This window comes from Gouania willdenowi, chromosome 1, assembly GCF_900634775.1.
Source record: "Gouania willdenowi chromosome 1, fGouWil2.1, whole genome shotgun sequence".
NCBI classification, from domain to species: Eukaryota; Metazoa; Chordata; class Actinopteri; order Blenniiformes; family Gobiesocidae; genus Gouania; species Gouania willdenowi.
The window spans coordinates 1,452,589-1,474,687 of NC_041044.1; the positions used below are offsets into that span (position 1 = coordinate 1,452,589).

The 22,099-nt window shown below is 36.7% G+C and overlaps 1 protein-coding gene across 2 annotated transcripts in view; it reads left to right on the plus strand.

Moving 5' to 3' along the window:
* Positions 1-283: 283 nt before the first annotated feature.
* Positions 284-22,099, plus strand: part of vegfc (vascular endothelial growth factor c) — a 47,147-nt gene continuing 25,331 nt past the window's right edge. For both annotated transcript variants that reach the window (XM_028443239.1, XM_028443246.1), the window contains exons 1-2: positions 284-408; positions 20,601-20,811. In XM_028443239.1, coding sequence (XP_028299040.1) covers positions 304-408; positions 20,601-20,811 — 316 coding nt within the window. In that variant the 5' untranslated portion in view covers positions 284-303. The remainder of the gene's footprint in view (positions 409-20,600; positions 20,812-22,099) is intronic.

Sequence of the window (22,099 nt, forward strand, 5' to 3'; positions counted from 1 at the left end):
TGTAGTAAAGCACTGCGTTCCTTTAGAGCATTTATTTAATTAAAAAAGGTTTTTGAATGTATTTGTTTTGTCTTATTGTATGAATAAGATAAGAATGAACAGCGCCCCCTCGTGTCACCAGTAAAACAACCTGATCATAGCCTTTAGGTTTACGAGCTTTTAATCTTTTATTCTGAAGGCTGAGCGTGTGTTTCCCTTTGTGTGTGTGTGTGTGTGTGTGTGACTAACTGAGGGGCGGGGCCACACACACACACTGGGTGCTGCTGAGCTCGTGGACCTTCTCTATTCTCATTCTCCATCATCATGTATCTACTGGGACTTTGTTTATTACTGGCTTATTTTCACTGCTCCAACTTCGCCAATGACGTCACACACAGCGACTATGACGAGCACGAGCACGAGCACACGGTGAGTTTTAACCGAAGTGCACGCGGTTATCACTATTGTAAACACACGTGGACAGTTCCAATAATGTACTGAGATGCTAATTCATTATGTCCTGAAATAACTTATATGGAAGCCCGTTTCCTCCACTAAAATATCAAAACATCTTCATGGAAAGTCATAATTATGAGTTTGTGAATTCCTAATTATGAGAAAGAAAGTCACAATTATAATTATGAGAAAGAAAGTCACAATTATAATTATGAGATAGAAAGTCATAATTATTAGAAAGAAAGTTATTAAAATGAGATAGAAAGTTGAATTATGAGAAAATTATTTTTATGTAAAGGTGCAAATAAACATACAAAAATGTGACAGAATCATTTTGCCATAAAAATGTATTTATGTACAATTTTTTACACCAGTGTTTCTCAATGGGGGTACGTGACAGCACTATGGGGGTACTTGATAGAAGGAGAGTGGAAAAGTAACAAATGAAAGTATTCCCCACCACATAGTGTGGAAGGGAGATATACAGTAGGTTTGAGCTCCATTCATCAGGAGGGAGATGACCAGAAATGATCAAACTACAGAAATAAGGAGGCAATAAATACTGTTTCATTCACTTATTTACAAAATGAGATTCTTTAAAATGTGTTATCACTCATTCATTCCATCATTATGGTATACAGTTGTTTTCTCTAAGAAATGAGAGAAAGGAGAACTAGAGCTAAAAAAGTTTGACAAATACTGTTCTACACTATGTACCATGTGTTGAATTCTGAAAACTGAATAAACTGCCAAAATATGTGTTTTGAATAAACTTTTATTCTAAGTGTAAATGAGAATGGTAACAGTCTGCTGCAAATGCTCAGTTTGTATCTCATAATTATAACTTTTTATCTCATAATTATGAATTTACTAACTCAAATTTATGACTTGCCGAAGAGATTTTTATTTGTTTTTTTAGTGGTGGAAACTGGCTTCCATAGTTTTGTCACACATCTAAACAACATCAATATTATTGTTAATTTTTATTTTAACTTGTTGGCACATGGCATGTTAAAGCCAATGTTTTCAGTGTAAAATATGCCTTTAAAATATATTTCATACATAATGTTCTCATGAAGGTGTAAAAACTAACAGATTAGTTTTTTTTTAAGTCATATTGAAAAAAAAAATCGCAATAATCGCCTTGTACTTTAATATTGGGATGTATCGTATCGTATCGTGACATATGTATCGGGATATGAATCGTATCGCCAGATGCCAGACAATACACATTCCTAAAGGAAACTAAGGCTTCTGCTGATGTTTCTGGTTCTAAGTTGTCCTGAAACCTTTTTTTAATCCACAGAAATGCTCCTGATTGTAGATCACATGTTGTTTCCAATAATCAATCAATTATATCATTTAGATAAAAAAATACCTTCACATTCTAACTTCTAAAAGCAGAAATATTTGTCAAAACAAAGTTGATCTTTAGTCCCACTAGTTGACGTTTAGTTGTCTTCTTTCACAGCAAAGCTGAGACATTGAACCAATGAGAAGGAGCAGGTGGGAGGAGACTTAACCTATCAGCTTCTATCAGCCAATCCATCGGTGCCGATCGATTGGCTGTAATTTTGGGGGATCTGCGATCGGCCAATCTTTGCATAAGAAACCGACTTTTTCTACCTTCATAACGGTGTTAAAGTCAGCCACTGTCTTCTTCTGCTGTGAGATGACTGATAGGCCCTGCCCACCAGGTCATGTGATGATGTGTCTGCTACACAGGTTAACAACAACAGTCAACAGGAGCACGGTTAGCCTAGCATGTCGACATTTCAGCAGTTTTACATAAGAAAAGAGAGCAAAGGGTCACAATTTATAATTAGTGTAACGCAGAAATACTGTAAGTGGAGGTGGGACTGCAAACAAAACGTCATTTAAGAAACCATCACATTGCTGAGTATGCAGCATCAAGCTAAAGCTAGCGGGAACAAAGAGCCAGTCAATAAAGGTAGACCCAACCCGACCTGAGACCAACAGATCATGACCCCAACCCGTCCAACCCAAATAAAGCCGATGTCTCATTAAGCTAAACTAGTTTCAATATCAATCCATTTAAATTTCCTTAATTGTATCCACAACTTTTGTTCTTTTTGCTTTTCAAAGCTAAAACTCAGGACACTTATTGGTGCTTTAAGATCTGAGATGTCCAGAAAAAAAAAAGTAGTTGCCTTGAAGGCTAAAACTCGTGGCAAGTTGCAGCCACTGCGCGCCGATGACGTGTAATGCCTAGGGGGTTGGGGGGGCATGCCCCCCCTCGGAAAATGTAGCAAAAATGATGCTATATGGTGGCTTTTGGTGCATTATATTAGTGTAATTGTGGCTTTTCTTCTATTTTGTAGCACATTTCTTAGCATGATGTATTTTCTCACCGAGTTTGTGTTTACATGATGCATTTACAAGTTTAAATCTGGTATCCATGGTAATGATGACGAAGAGTTGTGGTTTGCTTGTAGTTGGTTTTGGTAATATATTAATTTGTATCAATGCACATTAATATTCATAATATTTTTAAAACTAAATACTGTAGAGTATTAGAGCTCTAAATAGGTTTGCAGTGGAACCTGTTGTCACATTTAGTTTGTTTTTAAATTGTGAAAAAATGAAAGACTAAAGGAAGTGATATAATTCAGTATTTAGGACAGCAGCAGATTCACTGAGACACACACGCTAAAGGCTTGTTAACCTCTGTTCCTTAGACCAAATACACCCAGAGTCAGCATCTGACCAGCAGCCCTAAAGCTGGACACCATTTCCTTCATCTAAACCCCCACATTCAACCCGTTATGAGTCCACTTGTTTAACCATGGGGACACTGCTGCCTGTTGTATAATAACGTAGATACACCAACGATGCTTCCAGTAAATTCTCTATTATTTTAACTTGTGTGTCAAATGCAGACGAGGTCAAAGGTCGGTACGGACATTGTTTTGGTGGCGAGAAGCCGATTGTTGGTCGCACCTTTTTTTCTTTGTTTTTGAGCGGAGGTCGTGAAAGTATACAGCATAGACATACATGCTGATGAATAATTGACTTAACTGGCGTATCGTCATTTTGTATGAAGTACAGATTGATAATGACTTGAGATATATTTGCTCAATGTTTTAGTGTCAATATTAAGTTTTTCTGCAACAAGCAGTGGCTGAAATAACAGGTCATTCATATTATTTTAAGAAGACGTAACATTAAAAAATAAATAACAGCAAATCATAACAACAGGTTACATTTATTCTGTTTTTTTATTTTACAGAAATGCTGTACATGAATTATTTTAACAGTAACATAACCAACTTAGCATCTGCATTGTTTCACCCCATGAATTAAATTCAGAGGGTCCAGCTCTGATAGTGGGGTCTCCTAACCCTCTTCCCCTGGTCAGGGGTCTGTAACCTTTACTCTACAAGGAACCATTGAACCTCATCTCACCTGGATTAAAGTCCTCCTGGAGCCATAAAGACCTTCTCTATGAAGACAATACAGTGGATTACATTATATACAGTTAGAATTATATAGAATAATGTTTGATTTCATTTATATTGATCATGTAAATAGAAACTTTAAAACAGTTTAAAATAAAATAAAATAAATTGACATCAATAATTAAATAGTATCTTGCATTTTCAAATTCTTACACATCTCAGTTTACATGAACACAATGTTTATAAAGAAGATTTTTTTAGGTAATGTATATGAAAGGCTACAAAAAGTAACATGAATATGATAACACATGATCATGTGATCAACACATGCTAATTACTAGGGATGTAACGATTAATCGTAAGGCAGTTAAAAATCGATTCATAGGTATCAAGGTTCACATCGATGCTGTGAAAATTGAATCGCAGTACTTTTTTTAACCAGCAGAGGGCGCTAACCAGAAGTCATGGCGGCGGGCGAAATCTGCTAATACTTTCTTTCTGGCCGCCTTCTACTCCTAAACATATTCATAAATGATTCATTACCCCTTTAGCACCAAAAGAATATCTGTAATATTAAGTGAATATCTGTAAAAGTCACGTTTTTCTATTAACTCTGTCTGCTAGCATAGCATCTCTTCTTCACTGCACTTAGCTGCATGCCAACCAACCACTGTGTTAGCATCGCCCTCTGCTGGTTCAAACAAATATCTGATGCAAATATAGTGCAGACTTTTTTTTTTTTTTTTAAAGTCCAATTGTTAAGTCACAAAATACATTTTCAGTTGCACTTTAAAAAAAAAAAAAAAAACTATTATGCAGTTTTGTATTGTTTACTATGGAACCAGAATTTAAATGAATAGGCTTCTTCATTTGTATTATTCCTTTATTTATTTCATTCAAGATTTATTTTTAGTTAAATTGCATTGTTTGAATAGTTTATCAAGGGATTCTTTTGACAATGAAAAATAAAAGGAAAATAGTACAGTATTTTCTAGTTTCCCCCCAAAAAAAAGGAATATTTTTCAGTCATTTAAGTACAGTCCCATTTTGTAAAATGAATCGTGAATCGAATCGTGTCGGGAGTTGAGTGAATCGTTACATCCCTACTAATTACTCATTTCTTGCCACATATAAAACATACATATTTAACCTGTACATTGGTGGTTAAATGAATCTGTTCCCACACAATTAAACTCTGTATTTTCTTCCAGAAATAGTGTTTTTGTTGGTTTAGTTTCTTACCAGGGATTTAAAACTTAAGGTTAGTCACAGGTGGAGGAAAGTTGATGGTCTGTAGATGTTGTAGGAATGTGCTGAGTCATTGTACAACGTGATTTATTTTAGGTTAACAAATTGTTATATCATGATTTTATTTGTCATTAATAACCTCTGTAAAAAAAAAAAAGTATGTATATATATATATGTATTTATAGCTATAGGGAGCCATTGCATAAGAGTCAAAGGGCCACATGAGGCCCCAGAACCACAGGTTGCAGACCACTGCCCTGAGAGAACCACAGCTGAACATCTGTCCTGGTATCATAGTCCATCAGTTCTGGTCCCTCCATGATGATTCTGAAGAGTGTGTTCGCTCTATTGCTGAGCTCAGCACGTTTTTCCTTTTTACTGCTGCTGTCAATGTGAGCGTGCACTCTGTGATCGACTCGTTATGTCTGGCTCCGTTCACGGACTGCGCGCACTCCAAAGGAGCACATTGGTGTTTATACTGGGTGCATTCATCGTTGCATTACCCGCAGCCAAGCTGCGTGAGCGTGCACCGTCTCCTCCCCCACAGCACTGATGTCAAGCCAGCCTCCACTCCAAAATCCTCGGTCAACCTCGCCGCCAGCCAATTTGCAGTGCCTGTTTATAGACGGTTTTACGGTAATCCCACAGTGTGGAGAGAGAAAGAGAAGTGCACTCTGTGGGACGCGTTCAGCCGTTCCGTATAAAATAACGTCACCCATACACACTCGCACGGATGCGACCAGATAAAATTTTCATTCGCGCACACTGAAATTATACTCGCATATGCGACCATTTTGGTCGCAGTCTCAAGCCCTGGCACTGTAGCTGAAGGTGGTTGAACACAGACATGAACATTGAAGAACAGTCATGTGGAGACAGGACCATCTATAAGGGGGAATAAAGGAGAGATGTTTGGGGTCCATCCATAAAGTCAGTAAAATGATGGTCCATTGTTCTATGAATCTGTGATAACCACATTTATTTATTCATCTGAATAATATCCACTGTTATCAGGAACGTTTATTATTATTATTATAGTCATCTTAAAGATGGAAATATTTGTTTTAATCACTAATAAAATGGTTCAAAGTGACCAAAAATAGTAGAAAAGGTGGTGAAATGGAATTTTAAAAACCACAGAAATTGGTTAAAAGTTGCAAATTAGAGTGGATAAAAACAGACAGAAAAAGTGTCAATATTGGCTTAAAAATGGCAGAAATAGGGGAGGAGGGGTTGAGGTAAAGTAATTTAAAATGTAGCAACAATTAGTTTAAACTAAAAAATAATGGGCATGACAGATTGTGAATGTGGTTAAATTGTCAAAAAATAATCATGAAATATGATGAAAAGAGGTTAAAAGTGACAATAATGGGTCAACATATGTGACATTAGGTGTAAAAGTGGTAGAAAGGGTTTATAAGTGATGAACATGTCTGGAAAGTGGAAAAAATGTGTAGAAAAGTCATTAAAGTGTCAGAAATGGGAGAAATGTAGCAAAAATACATTAAAACGAGCAAAAATATGGCAAGAAAAAGTGATAAAAATAGGTTAAAATATGGTGAGTTTGGTGGAATTGTAGAAAAAGGGTAAAAATTAGCAAAAATGGGCTCAAATTTTTCATAAAATATTCTTAATTTCTTGACGGCATCTGCCAGTGTCTCAGAAACCTTTGTCCTAAAGAATGAAAGTATGAGCTCATTTGACGTGTGGAGCTGAACTCACGTCTCCACAGACTGAGCGTAGAACCCAGATTGACCTGGGCCTCAGGAAAGCTGTCAGTGGTTAAACTAGGGGGTATGGGGGTATGGGGGTATGGGGGTATGGGGGGTGGGTACATGCAGGTCAGAGTGGATAGAAAACTTAAAAAAGTGAATTGATTTTCCAGAGGAAGTTAAAGTTTAAAAGGTGACTCTCTCTCTGCTCACACTCGTTTCACCTTAAACCAGATAATGTGACGCTGTCAAAATCATTTCTCTGTGAGTCGTGTTTTTAGGAAGAATTCATCATTCCAGTCATGCTTTTATTGGCTGCAGCACTGAGCTCAAAGTTTGATGGAAGGAATGTTGTCCTCCACTGTTGCATCTACTTAGTTTATTCTAAGGTATTTAACATTTATTGTTTCATTTGTTTTTCTAGCTGAACTGTTCTTTTTTCATGGCTTCACACCAGCACCAGCATTTGGGAATCAGTGTGGGAGTGTCTCTCTGTGTGTGTGGGGGTACCTCCCCCCCCTCAGCTGTCACAAATTATTCTTTTCTCAACAATTAATCTAGCGATTATTATTTTTTTATTAATCCAATGATTAATTTTCCAGGTAACAATTATTTAACATTGCTTGATCAGTGTTACTATTCATACAATAAAGATCTCAATGTAATACATACAGTATTTATTCAAACACTTAAACAACAACAACATTATTATTAGTATAATTAGTATTCAAAATATCCTCCTGGGCTGTGAAAGGTCTTGGCTTTTCCTTTTGAATGGAATGTTTAACACTGCTTTGTCTGTTACTGTAAAGAAGAAAAAGAAAAAGCACATGAATATTCACACCATGCATGTATTTATTTTATTATACTACAAACATCTCAGAGGCTCAACTTTCAGAATAATTAAATTAAACCAACTTCCTACTAATGTCCCACCCTAACTCTCTCTCCCTTGTTCTGTTCCCCCCACTACGGTGTGTTCCTTAGCGAGCGCTGATAATAGAAACAACTTTTCCAGAATAAGATGTGCCGAGCTGTTACAAAATAAAGGTTCTGTGGTAGCATGTGCAGACAGCATAAAAAACAAGACCATATCAAACATGGCGTTATCAGAGTCAACAATGGTTATTCATTTTATATTCATATGCTTCTGATGATTCATGGAAGACAAGAGAGTTACGCTGAAAGCTGAAAGTTTGCCACTTGTTTTATTTACTTATTTAAAGATTACATATTAATCAACGTGTCAGCAAACATAAATATACCAGAGTTAGCACAATAGCTACATTTCATCTGTTCCATAGGCTGATAAAACGTGATATCACGTACAGTTTAACATACAGTAAAGCAACATACCATGGAAATGTGTGATATGAGTGAAGGTTGAGTTTGTGTTTTATAGATATTTTACAGCAACTCACCCTTAAGTTTAGCATAAAACTGTGCAGCCGTGGGATTACGTAGAGTGAGATTGTGATTGAGATTATGATCACTCATTCATTCAGTGGGAAAAAGTATGTATACAGTATGTGTGATATTATTGTGAAACATGTATGTGAGCCATGTCTGTGTCGATACGGAGCTCCTGATAACAGGCGCGTCTCATCTGTGGTGGACAAAACACCCACACTTTCATAAATTCATCTCTCTCACTTTGTACAGAGGTTATTCATTGTTGATAGGGATGTCCCGATACAACTTTTTCACTTCCGATACGATACCGACATTGCAGCGTTGAGTATTGTCCGCTACCGATATTGATCCGATACGATATCAGCACGAATCATACATACTTTTATTCCTTATTTTGTAGTGTGGAATGTTAGAAAAGACTAGATCATGTGATGTTACACAGAGAACAATAGTCAACAACAGTAGGGATGAGAAAAACTGACCCATTTATTAAAACAGATTGGTTACATACATTTTAACCTTCAACATAATATCTACAGTATTCTATCATTGAATCAATATAATATAATATATATTGGAGATTTTAGATGCAGTCCGATAAAATCCAATATTCATTTTCTGGCTGACTAGTGCAGTGCCCCTCTGAAGTATGTATTCATATAGTGGGAGGAGCTTAAGTAGAGATGTCAGTTATGTCCAAATGAGTATGTGTTTGAAGATTGTATGTACATAGAGGTGTACATACTGTACTCTGTAGTGTTAGAAAGGCTTTATTTGTGGGTGTAAAATAAAATAGTGTGTGTGATTTATCTGGTTTATTTATATGAAACATGAATATGATAAATGTGTTTGTTTGTTTTTTTTCTCTCTTATCAATTTTTTTGTTTGATATATTTTTCTGTAATGTATGTTTTTTGGAGTCATTATGTGTATTTTTGTATCTTTCAGTTGTGTTTTTGTGCATTTTTTGTATATTTATTGTTTTTTGTTGCCATTGTAGTGATTCTGGAATCATTTTGTGTATTTATTGTATATATATTTATTTGTTGTTGTTTGATGTGCTTTTCTGTCATGTATGTTTTTTGGAGTCATTTAGTTTGTTTTTGGAGCCTTTTATATATTTTTGTGCATTTCTGTTGTCGTTTTGTGTACTTTTTGTATAAATATTGTTTAGTTTTTTGTTTTATTTCACTTTTTTAGTATATTTTTATTCTAAATATCGTGTGGTCAGGGCGAGTTTTGAGATGTGTGTTTGTGTGTGTGTGTGAGTGTGTGAGACTTGCTACCTGTCGTCCTGGTTGCCGTGTGGGACTCTCTCTCACACACACACACACACACACACGCACACACACACACACACACACACGCACACACACGCACACACACACACACACACACACACGCACACACACACACACACACACACACACACTTGCATATGTTGAGAGAGAAGAAAACGGTCCCGGGAGTACCACAAAAAATAAACATTTTGCAAATTTTCCAAAAAGGTTGCAACTTTCTCTCTAAACGGCTCTGTGTGCGTTCAGCATCTACATCCAAGGTGTGTATTTGGTTATCTAGCACATGGTGAAAACATCAGCATAACAATGGTGTATCTGCTTGAGAAATGCTAATTTTTCGCTGTTAGCTTTCAACACAGCTGTGTCCATTGTCCGTCATAACTTCCAGGTCCCGTCCGTCCGTCCGGTCTGAACAGCGTTTCCTCAAAGAGAAGTCCACAGAAGCTCTAAACTTGTGTTCGAGCCTTAAACTACTGTATCTTCCTCTCTCACTCGTTTGCCTGTGCACAGGTCTGGTGCTACTCCAGGTCTTCAGCGAGCGATTGGCTCTGGCTGCACACGTGACTCTAGCTCGCCACTGTGATTGGCTCTGGCACATACCGGAGCATAGCTGTGCAGTGAAATAGATATAGATGGTGCGCTAGCGCCCCCTCACTCTGAGGTCAAAAGCTGAATAGGTTTAACTTCTGGGTGAACATGAATGTGTCGTCCGGGCGAGATAAAATTAAAATAAACATTTTTAATTCATCAAATAAGTCCAAAATACCGGATGCACACGCTTGGGGTATTTGGAAGCCGTTGACAAAGTTTCAGGTCGAACAGACACTGAGTCGGGGAGATATTGGCTCCACAAACACACACACACGCACGCATACAGAACTTTCTTGCTTTTATGGATAAATAGATATCCAATATCAACATCGGATCGAGACACCCCTAATTGTTGAAAATGTATTGATCCAGTTAGATTGATTGAATGGTGATCAGCCAATCACAGCCAGGCATTTGACAAAGGTAAACAAATAGTTATTAATGATGAAAAGTGACAAAAAAATGAGTAGCAGGTGGCAAAAAATGGTCCAAAAGTGGCAAAAACGTGGCAAGAAAACAGTGAAAAGTGACTAAAATGGGCCAAAAACAGTCAAGAATGGCAGAAAAATTGACAAAAAAGAGGAAACAGGTGGTCTGTAATGGCTAAATGAGAAAAATGTGGCAAACAATGTCGGGAAAAAAGGAAATAAGTGGTGTTTATTGGGCCAAAGGAGCATATTTGGATGAAAAGTGACAAAAATAGGTTAAAGAATTGACTAAAATTAGATAAAAGTGTAAAAAAAATATTAGGAAAAAAGGCATATTTATTTACAAAACTTAAAAGTGTCATTTTTTGGAAAAGAGGCAAAATGGCCAAAAAAAGGTCAAAATGGGGTTAAAAAGTTTTCCCCTTTTAAGGTGTTCTGGGGGAATAATAATTATTACTCACGTAGGAAAATGATGATTTTAGTAAATTCATTTAATAAACTAAATTGGGAGTCGACGGTTGCCCGACCCTTAGAACACCCTCACTTTTAGAATCACTGCTCCACCTCTGCCTGACAGTCACAGTCCAGGGTAAAGTGTGGTCTTACCAACGAGAGACAGAAATAGTTTGTGGCTCTCCACAGACTTCAATCACCTCTGGTCCATTACTCCCAACACAGAACAAACACTGAGGAGTAGAATCAACAATAGAAACTGATGATGAATCAACGTGTTTTATGGATTCTGACGTGAAAGAAGAGAAACGTTTGAAAACATGGAATTCTTTCACTTTCACGTCCCCAAAGACTCTTCAGCATGTTTGTGTTCACAGTTGTTGAAGACTGAAAAAAAATGCTGTTTCCAATCTGAGGAATGTAAATCCATCTCTGTCATACATTAAAAATACATTCTCTAGTGCAGACATGGGCAACTGGTGGCCCGGGGGCCGCATGTGGCCCGTATTTAACAAAATGACCAAAAAATGCACAAAACAAAAGCAAGACTACATTAAAAAATACAAAGAATTACAACATTGCTGAAAAATACATTAGAAGATAAGAAAAACACAGAAAATACAGCAAAAACACACAAAACTACAACTAAAATAAACAAAGGGACACAAAATTAATTCAAATATCACAAAAAGACAACAAAAATACCCAAAATGACTCCAAAAATAAACAAAATTACAGAAAATGACAATAAAAGTATGCAAAAAGGAAAGAAAGACTGCAAACCCACAGTACTAACAAACAAGCAAATAAAACTACAACAGAAATGCACAAAATGCCTCATAATGAGCAAGAAAACAACAAATATTCACAGAATGGAGGAAAAACACAAAATTATTATAGAAACTCATTGTTGTTTCCTCAACTAGTCCAGTGCTCGTCAGAAGTATGTATTCATATAGTGGGAGGAGCTTAAGTAGAGTTGTCAATTATGTCCAATGAGTATGTGTTTGAAGGTTGTATGTACATAGAGGTGTACATACTGTACTCTGTAGTGTTATAAAGGCTTTATTTGTGGGTGTAAAATAAAATAGTGTGTGTGATTTATCTGGTTTATTTTTATGAGACATGAACATGATTAGTTGATAAAGTTTTCCCCAATGTTGTGGTTTAGGTGGAATCTGATAAAAGACACTTTGTGTGTGTGTGTGTGTGTGTGTGTGGGGGGGTGAATCCATTCTAAACTCACACACACCAGTCTAACACGTGTACGTGTCAAACGTTCACTAAACGTACCTAATGTCAGTAGTCAGGTGTAGTGGCAGGTGTGGTGTGAGTGAAGCTATAGTGATCATGTGACCTTCACTATGTAGCACCGTCTACGTGACATATAAACACTTAGAATAAATATTAGGTGTCCAGACGAGCAGACGTATACACACGTGCACATCAGTATGTGTGTGTGTGTGTGTGTGAGTGTTGTATTCTGTCCAATCACAGCAATGATCTGACTCAGAGCGTAACACTACAGTCACTACCACTCTATGGACGGGTGTAGTGACACAGACTTTAACCAGACTAAATGGTGGTCCGTTGTACACTCACACACACACGTGTTTACATGTCATGTAGACGGTGCTATATGTTACCGTGTTAACACGTCTGCAAACACACATGCAGACTTGACTTGTGCATTGTGCCCGTCTACCCATTCTAAGTCTATGGGAAATGTAGATCAGACGTGTAGATGTGCAGGTGCATGGTACGCATTTTGATAGACTGGTGTGCATGAATTTAGAAGTGATCCCCCCCCGTAGTGCGTGTGTGTGTGTGCGTACGTGCGTGCGTGTGTGTGTGTGATACTATGGTTAGTGCTGTTTATTGTAGGTGTTAAGGTGCTGTTTAATAAAACCTTTCCTCTGTGTAGTTGTGCTAAATCCGTGTATCCTTCGTTCTTTGTTTATTTCATTTTAAACCAAATCAGAAATACAGAAAAACCAAAAACCAGATAAGTAGCGTTTTTTTGTTTTGTTTTCTTTTATTTTTAACTTGTTTTATTTGTGAGATATTTGGATATTTACGGGGTAATTAGAGCGAGAACTGAAGTCCGCTACACCTGGTTTCCCTCCACAGGTCCTGGACCAGGTCTCCTCACACAATAGGACTGTTTAGGATTTATTTCAGCAGTTTTCTGCTCATGTTTTCATTCAGTCTGCGGATGTTTTAGTAAAAAGCTGCTCACGATTATGTTTTGTTTTGCGATGTTACGGTCCAATAGTATCCAGATAAACTGGTGACTGGCTATTAACTGTGAGGCTGGTGTGAGGAACAATAGATGTTAGAACTTCTACCATTTGACACTTTTGAAAAAACAATTACAGCTTTTTTGAGGGCAGTAAAAATATTTATTTTGCACGTTATAAATGCCGCTAACAGCAGCCGTCAACACACATGTTGATCACAAGAAACGAGGCGCACCAGTAGATTCATTACATCACCTCTGGTTCCACATATGTGCATGTTTTACGTAACATACATTTTTTGGTTTTGATTTATTTACGTATTAATAACATTTCAATTCACCAGTAATGTGATTTATGCTTTGCTTCTTTTTATGTCCGGATCGGGAGCAAAAGTCACCAAATTATCTGGATACTATTTGGACCATAACAGTCATCAACGCACAAACGACACCTCTGCCATCAGTGTGAGGTGGACAACATGATATAAGATAATTTTTAATCAAACGCAGCAGAATAAAAGTCCATCTGTGTAGTGAGATTAAAATATGAAGGTCTCGTCCTAGTTTCCCCGTAATTATTCAAATATCACACAAACAGAAACAGATTTAATTTTAAAACAGAAAAATGCTGCTTGTTCATGAAACAAAAAAACAATCAATTTTTCTATTTTTTAATTTGGTTTTGAAACTAAATAAGAACGAAGGGTACACGGATTGTGGCACCACATTGAAAGCACAGGCAGCACTTTCACACGCACGCACGTGCATCAGCTAGACTCATCCTATACATGATCAGGACAGACAAGTTAAGATCCACCATCAAAAGAAGCCATAACAAATGTCCTAGCAAGTGAGCAACACACAGACATAAAGCAATCTGCGCACATGCACGCACTCAGTGACTCACATCAGGTTGAAATGCGTGTGTCTCAGGCACAATGTGTGAGACTTGACAGCTTTGCTAGTATATCAGTGTGAGCGCGGCTGCTCAGACGCCCCTCCCCCCTCTCCAGTCTAACCCTTCGTCCCTTGTAACCGTGTTGATTCCGCTGTGATTTCAAAATAAAATGAAAATAAATATTTTGCAACACCAAAAAAGTCCAAAATAATGGATGCACAAAGTCATGCTATGCGCACGCTAGCAAAAAACTTTCAGGTGGACCAGACACAGCGTCAGTGAGATATTTGCTCCACAAACACACACATACACACACACACAGACGGTCCTGTAATTAATACAGAGGTTAATCTCTCTGGTCTGATTATTTTGCAAACAGGTAGTTTTATTTTTGGTCAATCATTTTACTTTACATCAGTTTACTTTATTATTTATTTCTATGTTGCGTGTACGTTAAGTTGAGGTTTTGTTTATTTAGACAAGGTTTTTCAGGAAATGTTATATCTCCTGACATGTTTCAACTGTCAACTGCCAGTCTTCCTCAGAGGAGTTGTGCTGATCGCCTTTGATGGTTCCTTTGAAGTTTCACTTCACTTCCATGTCGTAGTTCAAGCAAGATTCATTTTGTCTTCTTTTTGAATAGTATGTTAAATTGAGGTTTTGTTTATTCAGTCACAGTTTTTTCAAGAAATTAATAATATTGAATAAAATTTTGCCTGCCAAATTTTGAGCATTTAAGTCAGAGATGCGTAAAAATATTTTTAAATTGTGTGCGTTAGTTTTGTGTGTTTTTGTAGTAATTTTGTTTAATTTTTTGGCCTTCTGTCTATTTTTGTTGTCATTTGGTATGTTCATTTTTTGGGGTTTATTTTTCTTTTTGTATTTTAGCATCATTTTTGTTGTTTCTTTATTTACTTAAATTTGTAGTTGTCCTTTGTTTTTCTGGAGGTAATTTTGTGTATTTTCTCTGCTTTGTGTGTTTTCTGATAAAAGCTTTGATCATACTTCCAATGCTACAGCTGAAGTCCTTATTAAACTGGTTACCGTGGAGACGTATGTTGACCTCTGGTGTCAGTTTGCACACTAATTTAACCATGTCATTAATTTTCCTGTGCCACTGACAGAGTGAAGGGCCGTTAAAACAATTCAATCAGTAAGAAAAGCCAAAAGCAGGAAGAAGTCAAACGGCGACGGACCCGATGGCGGCCGCTGGCTCTCAGCCTTGGCCCGTCTGCGTCTCTACAGCAGGAAGTTCTGTTTCTATCACTGACAAATGACTCGTATTTTCAGCTGCCGTGTTTTCAATTGTTTGTTTTTGCCTGTTTGAGTCCAAGTGACAACTGGGAAAATCATTTTTCCCACAAGAAGTGATTGTGTGCGTGTGCGTGTGCGTGTTTGTGTGTGTGTGTGTACGTGTGCGTGTGTGTGTGAAAAGCAGGGGAAACTTTAACACCTACAGACACACATGTAAAATTTCAGTCCCTCCAGGATTTCTGTGATTGTCACGTCCTAAAAATGCCTGATTTTGGCAACAGCTTTTTCAAAAAACTGCAGCAAAAGTTGAGTCATTTTGAGGTTTTATTATTTTATATAACTTTGCCTAAACTGGTCAATTTGTCAAAAAGCCTGATTGGCTTTGAATTATTTCGCAACAATACAGAAAAGAGGTCAGATTCACAATAATTTAATAAGATATGGTTCATTCCATCACATTTTAAAGGTTTTCAATGCAGATAATATTACAGAGAATCAGTTTAAGTTTTTGAAACAAAAACAAAAACCCTAAAATAAATAAATGGTTCTAATCAATGCACTCATGACTTTTGCTACAAACACTTTTCCCACAGAAAAGTCTCATGTGTGCGTGGAGAAAGGGTCGGCTTCAGGTCATTTGGTGCCCAAGGCAAGAGTGGACTTTGACCCCGCCTACCCCCCGCCCCCGCCCCCCTCATGAATGAATAAAAATATAAAAATAAATAGTTTTTATACACAGTATAGATGTCAAGACAAAACAATGTAATTCTGCGACACAACAAACCATTAAAAAAATATACAACCTTTTTTAAAATTTAGAATAATTCACTATAAAACGATATAACACTTACAGGTATAGTGCGAATGTCTCGAGAGAACAATAACAAAAATGGTGCAAAATCCAAAAGCAATGCAAAACAGTGCAATCAAAAGTTAAAATAAAATACAAAAGTTTCAGTACAAAGATGTTTCTACTTTCCTGTTTGGTTTCACTAGTCAGTACCACACACGTTAAAACCAAAGAACACAATGTGCAAAAAACACAATAGAATTATATAGAATAGAACAAGAATTAAAACAAGATAAATATAAATATGGGCAGAAGATCAGCAGGTATAGTTACAGATTTTTAATATTAATATTCAGTTAAGAGAAAACATGTACAGTAATTGTAAAGGGTATGTTCACGTTTATTATACGTTTTTAAATTATTAGTAAAAAAAAAATTGGGGGGATGTAACAGCAGATGTAACCGGACTTTTGCGGTGATTGGACAGAATTGCAGGTCTGAATTCGTGGGGATTTGCTGAATTTGCATTAATAGTTGCGATCGCAACATCGCAAATTCCTGGAGGGTCTGAAATATGGTTGAAAAAACATTTTTAACACACGTCTAAACAACGTCAATATTTGGTAGAAAAGTAAAAAGTGAAAGGCAGTCTTTTTATGGTCGTAGTATTATCAACTCAATATGAATTTAGTTAGTTAATTAAGTAAAAGTGTTATAACCTTCCCAAAGTGTAATAGCTGATTGTGTGACCCTTTGTAGTAACTTGTACCAGGATCACATTTGTATTTTTGGTTTGTGTTTGTGGGTTGTTATGTTTGAAGTTGTTAATATAACTTTTATTATTGAATTTGGTCCAAATTAACCAAAATTAAATGGTTAAAGTTCTTGAGCTACTTATCCTAAATGAGAAGCCCTATTTCTAATGAATATTTTTGGTGCTCCAATAACAACCCAATTTAAACAACTGCATTGTGAAAAGATGTGGACTGAGTTGGACGATATAATAACAGCTAAATTTCAAAGACTATAAATTTGGACCAATTTTTGAAAAAAACAAAACAAAACAAAAAATAATTTGAATGACTAAATAAGGGCTAAATCTGGATTACGTTGGACGGTCCATTAATAACCTAATTTTAACAACTATATTGGAACTAAATTTGGACAAACTTTGATGATCCAACAAAAACAAAACAATTTCAATGACTATTTTTGGGCTAAATCGATGCTAAGACGGACCAACCAGATTTAGCCCAAAAAAAGTTGAAATGACATTGGGTGTTTGTTGGGATGTTTGTGAGCTGTTATGTTTGAAATTATTACAATATCTCTTCTGACTATTTTTGAGAAGTACTATTTCCAATGACTATTTTTGGGCCAAACTTGGACCTAATGTGCTAAATCTAGACATAGTTGGACGATCCATTGACAGCTAAATGTCAATGAATATATTAGGGCTGAATTAGGACCAATTTTGACAGTAAGAAAAAACAATTTGTCTATCTGGTCCTCGGAGAGAGCAGACGTGTTTTTACTCGCTCCGACAACACGACCTTGGGAGATTAACAGCCTGAGAAAAGAAAACTTGGGCCCAAGATGAAAAGAAAAATGGTTAAAAAAAGGCCCTACAGAACCTGGGTTTGGAAGAGGTCAAGGAGATGATACGAAACCTCAAAGACGTGCTATCTCTGAAGTTCACTACCGAGAAAAAGTCGTTGGAAAAGATGCTGGAAAAAACACTGGAAAGCCTTCAAAGTGAAGTAAAGGTACTGGAACAACAGAATGTAAAGAATGCTGAAGAGATAAAACTGCTGAACGCGAGGGTTGAAGAGCTGAAACAAAAGGAAAGGGAGAAAGATGTCATCATTACAGGCTTTAAGATAACACCCTGGAGCTACGCGAGTGCGTTGAGACGGACAACGGAACCGAGTGACGAAGACACAAAATCGATTGAACAACAGGTCATTGATTACTTGGAAATGAAGGACATTGTCTTGAACCCTAACAACATCAACTCCTGCCAACTCCTTCCAAAGCGTAATGACACCAGAGCAGTAAAAATCACCTTCACGAATGTGAAATTTAAAGGAGAACTACTGAAGCAAGGCAAGAAACTGAAGGAAACGAAGGTTTTCATGAATGAACACTTGACGAAACAAAACGCAAGCATCGCATGGAAGGCACGCCAAATAAAAAAAGGAGGAAAAATTCTAAAGACGTGGACAAGAAACTGCAGGATTTATATCACACCACTGGGAGAAGAGAACGGAAAACCAATCTTCATCAAAACGATGGAAGACCTGGCAAAATACGAAGGATCCACCTACACAACAACATTACTGATGGTAATCATGGATATGGACTCAGATCAATACACACACTGGAAGAGCACTGTCAGAAACTTAGCTAAATGAACAAAAAGGTTTGAACTTTACGATAAAAGGATATAAATTTGTCTGTAAGAAAATAATGAGACCAAAGGGAGAGAACATATTAATCTGCTGTTTGTATCGAGATAACATCTTCACAAACATACAAAATTCAGATCTAACCAATGAAATATTAATAAATGACATCTCCGACCATTTACCAATATTTACAATATTAAACACTAACGACAACATCCACCCAGAAACACACAAACCAATAACATACAAAAGAATGGCTAGAAAACTTTAAACAACAGATAAGAACAGAAACGTGGAAGGAGGTTTTTACAAAACAAGATGTGAACATTGCATGTGACACATTCACAGACACAATAACTACAATATATGATAAATGCAAACGCATGCAAAAAAAATACATTATATAAAAAATATCTTAAAGAAAAAATATTGAAAACAGAAACAAAGTCAACAATCTCCTAAGAGAGAGAGAGAAAAAAAAGAGAAATAATACACTACAACACACAAATTCTCACATTTAGGGCCTCACTTAAAACACTCCCATGTCAAATACAAAAACGTTTCACATACAAACAAACGGTTAAATCTAACATTGGAAAATACAGCTGTCAACAGCTGGAATAACCTTGATGTAGAGACAAAACAAGCTACAAGCTTGACTAGCAACAAGATGCCTTTCTAATCCTACGTATGTTTAGAAAACTTTCTGAAGATATCAAGGTACTTCAAAAGAAGTTGAACTTTTCTTTTGAACTGGAGGAACACAAACAACGTCTGGGAATGAAATACGCAAGGAACAAGGCCGACACAAACAACAATAGAGAGGAGGAGGACTACAGATGATAATAAATCCTACTCAAAAAAGGACAAAAAAAAAAATGAAATGATATTGTGTTCAGAACAACCTAAGATTGTTTGACCAGAGAGACAAGCTTTGATGTAAATTTTCTGTTCAAAACAGGGGACGGGACTTTGCTTCTCTCGTCTCCTTTTTCGGCATGTACAAAAAAAAAGAAATTGTATGAAAGTGAATGTAACCATGTCGAAAATAAACTGAATAAATAAAATAAAAATAAAAAATTGCAGGATTTGGGAAAAAAAGAGTTATTTTAACAATTTGTGATAAAAATGATTGTTATCATGTAAATGTGAGCCTTGCTAATATTGTGGAGTTTTTTTGAATTTTTGTATTAATTTTGAGATATCTACAACTAAATTAGTTGGTAATTTATACAAGAATTCATGGTTTTTGTGACTTTGTTTTGCTTTTTTGCTGCGGGCTCAATTGGATGCTATAAAGGCTCTGATTTGGACCCCGGGCCTTGAGTTTGACACATGTGCTTTAGGTCAACATTGTTTCTATTTGTAAATGCAACATTTGCGTCTGTTTCTGGACTTTTAAGACAAATGACAAAGTGTGTGCGTGTGTGCGTGCGTGTGTGTGTGTGTGCGTGTGTGTGTGTGTGTTTGTGTTTGTGTTTGTGTGCGTGTGTATAAATAGTACAATAGCTTGTATTTACGGACAGGAAGAAAGATAACGCTCATACTTTTCTAACAAACAAGTGTGTAAAAAGCAGAAAGGTCAGAAAACAGCTTCTAATGAGTGAAGCTCTTTAAAGGATCTTATATGAACATTAATTAACTTCTAAAAATAGGACTACTTTACAGTTTTAGAGCCTGTGTTCTTCCATCTTGAAATCATGTGATTGATGATGTCACACGGCCCCACTGCCTGTAAACATCCCGTTGTTTTCTTTTTAGATTTTTAGATCATTTAGTAGCTTTTTAGATCATGATTGCTCCAAAAAAACAGGAAAAGTTAAAGATGTCGATGTAAACCTCTTTATTTTACAGAAAGAGGATAAAAACAGATTTGAGGTTTGGTAGATGGAGAGGATTTATATTAGCTGGTGTCCCACTTGATTAGTTCCGTGGTCATGTGACATCATGAATGAATGTGATCCACTGATGAATGACCAACCCTTGTTTGTGTTTCCTTGTTCTTATTCAGGATGTTCCAGAGAAAGCAGACATAGAGCAGAAGTTGCGTTCAGCCTCCAGCGTAGACGAACTGATGAGTCTGATCTATCCGTCGTACTGGGCTGCTCTCAAGTGTCGGTCCAAGCTCTCTCAGAGGCCACAGACTCGCCACCTGAGGCCCTTTAGTCGTTCAGAAGAGCCCACGTTTGCTGCTGCCTTCCTCAACTTGGACATACTGAAAAGTATGTGTTTGGTTTGGATCGTCTTTAGTCAGATTCTGCCTCTATCCACAAAAATCTATTTAGAAATATAGAGTTCTATTCTCTAGACTTTAGCGCTTTTTTACACGCCTGCAGTTATTCCTCCGTCCCGGTTTCTGACACGCCCACCACTAGGGATGTAACGATTAATCGTAAGGCAGTTAAAAATCGATTCATAGGTATCAAGGTTCACATCGATGCTGTGAAAATTGAATCGCAGTACTTTTTTTAGTGCTATCCAGAAGTCATGGCGGTGGGTGAAATCTTTTAATACTTTCTTTCTGGCCGCCTTCTACTCCTAAACATATTCATAAATGATTCATTACCCCTTTAGCACCAAAAGAATATCTGTAATATTACTTGAATATCTGTAAAAGTCATGTTTTTCTATTAGCTCTGTCTGCTAGCATAGCATCTCTTCTTCACTGCACTTAGCTGCATGCCAACCGACCACTGGGTTAGCATCGCCCTCTGCTGGTTCAAACAAATATCTGACGCAAATACAGTGCAGACTTTTTTTTTTTTTTTTTTTAAGGTCCAATTGTTAAGTCACAAAATACATTTTCAGTTGCACTTTAAAAAAAAAAAAAAAAAAAACTATTATGCAGTTTTGTATTGTTTACTATGGAACCAGAATTTAAATGAATAGGCTTCTTCATTTGTATTATTCCTTTATTTCATTCAAGATTTATTTTTTGAATAGTTCATCAAGGGATTCTTTTGACAATGAAAAATAAAAGGAAAATAGTACAGTATTTTCTAGTTTTTTTCCCCCCAAAAAATAAAGGAATATTTTTTAAGTACAGTCCCATTTTGTAAAATGAATCGTGAGAGAATCGTATCGTGAACCCAGTATCGTGAATCGAATCGTATCGGGAGTTGAGTGAATCGTTACATCCCTACCCACCACGCGTAATTAGACCAAAAGCGCGTAGTCTGTGAATGTAGGTGGTTTGAAGCAAAGGAGGCGGGGCCATGATGTCATTTTTGGGGTTGTCTAGAAATCACGGAACATGGAGTTTTCCCAACGCTTGTAAATGTCATTGAAATCAATGAAAATTATAAAGTTCACTGTTAATTTTTAATTTAAAGCGACAGTGTGATGCGCTACAGGTTTGAGGAAATAATCTCGCAGAGCGTCCTGAGATGTTTACAGTGAAACAGAACTATTAACTTCCATAATAAACAGTTTTAATTATAAATAGTTTAAAGTGACCTGAGCTGAGCCTCATTAAAATATGTGTGGGAACAGTTTGTGTTCCATCCTCAT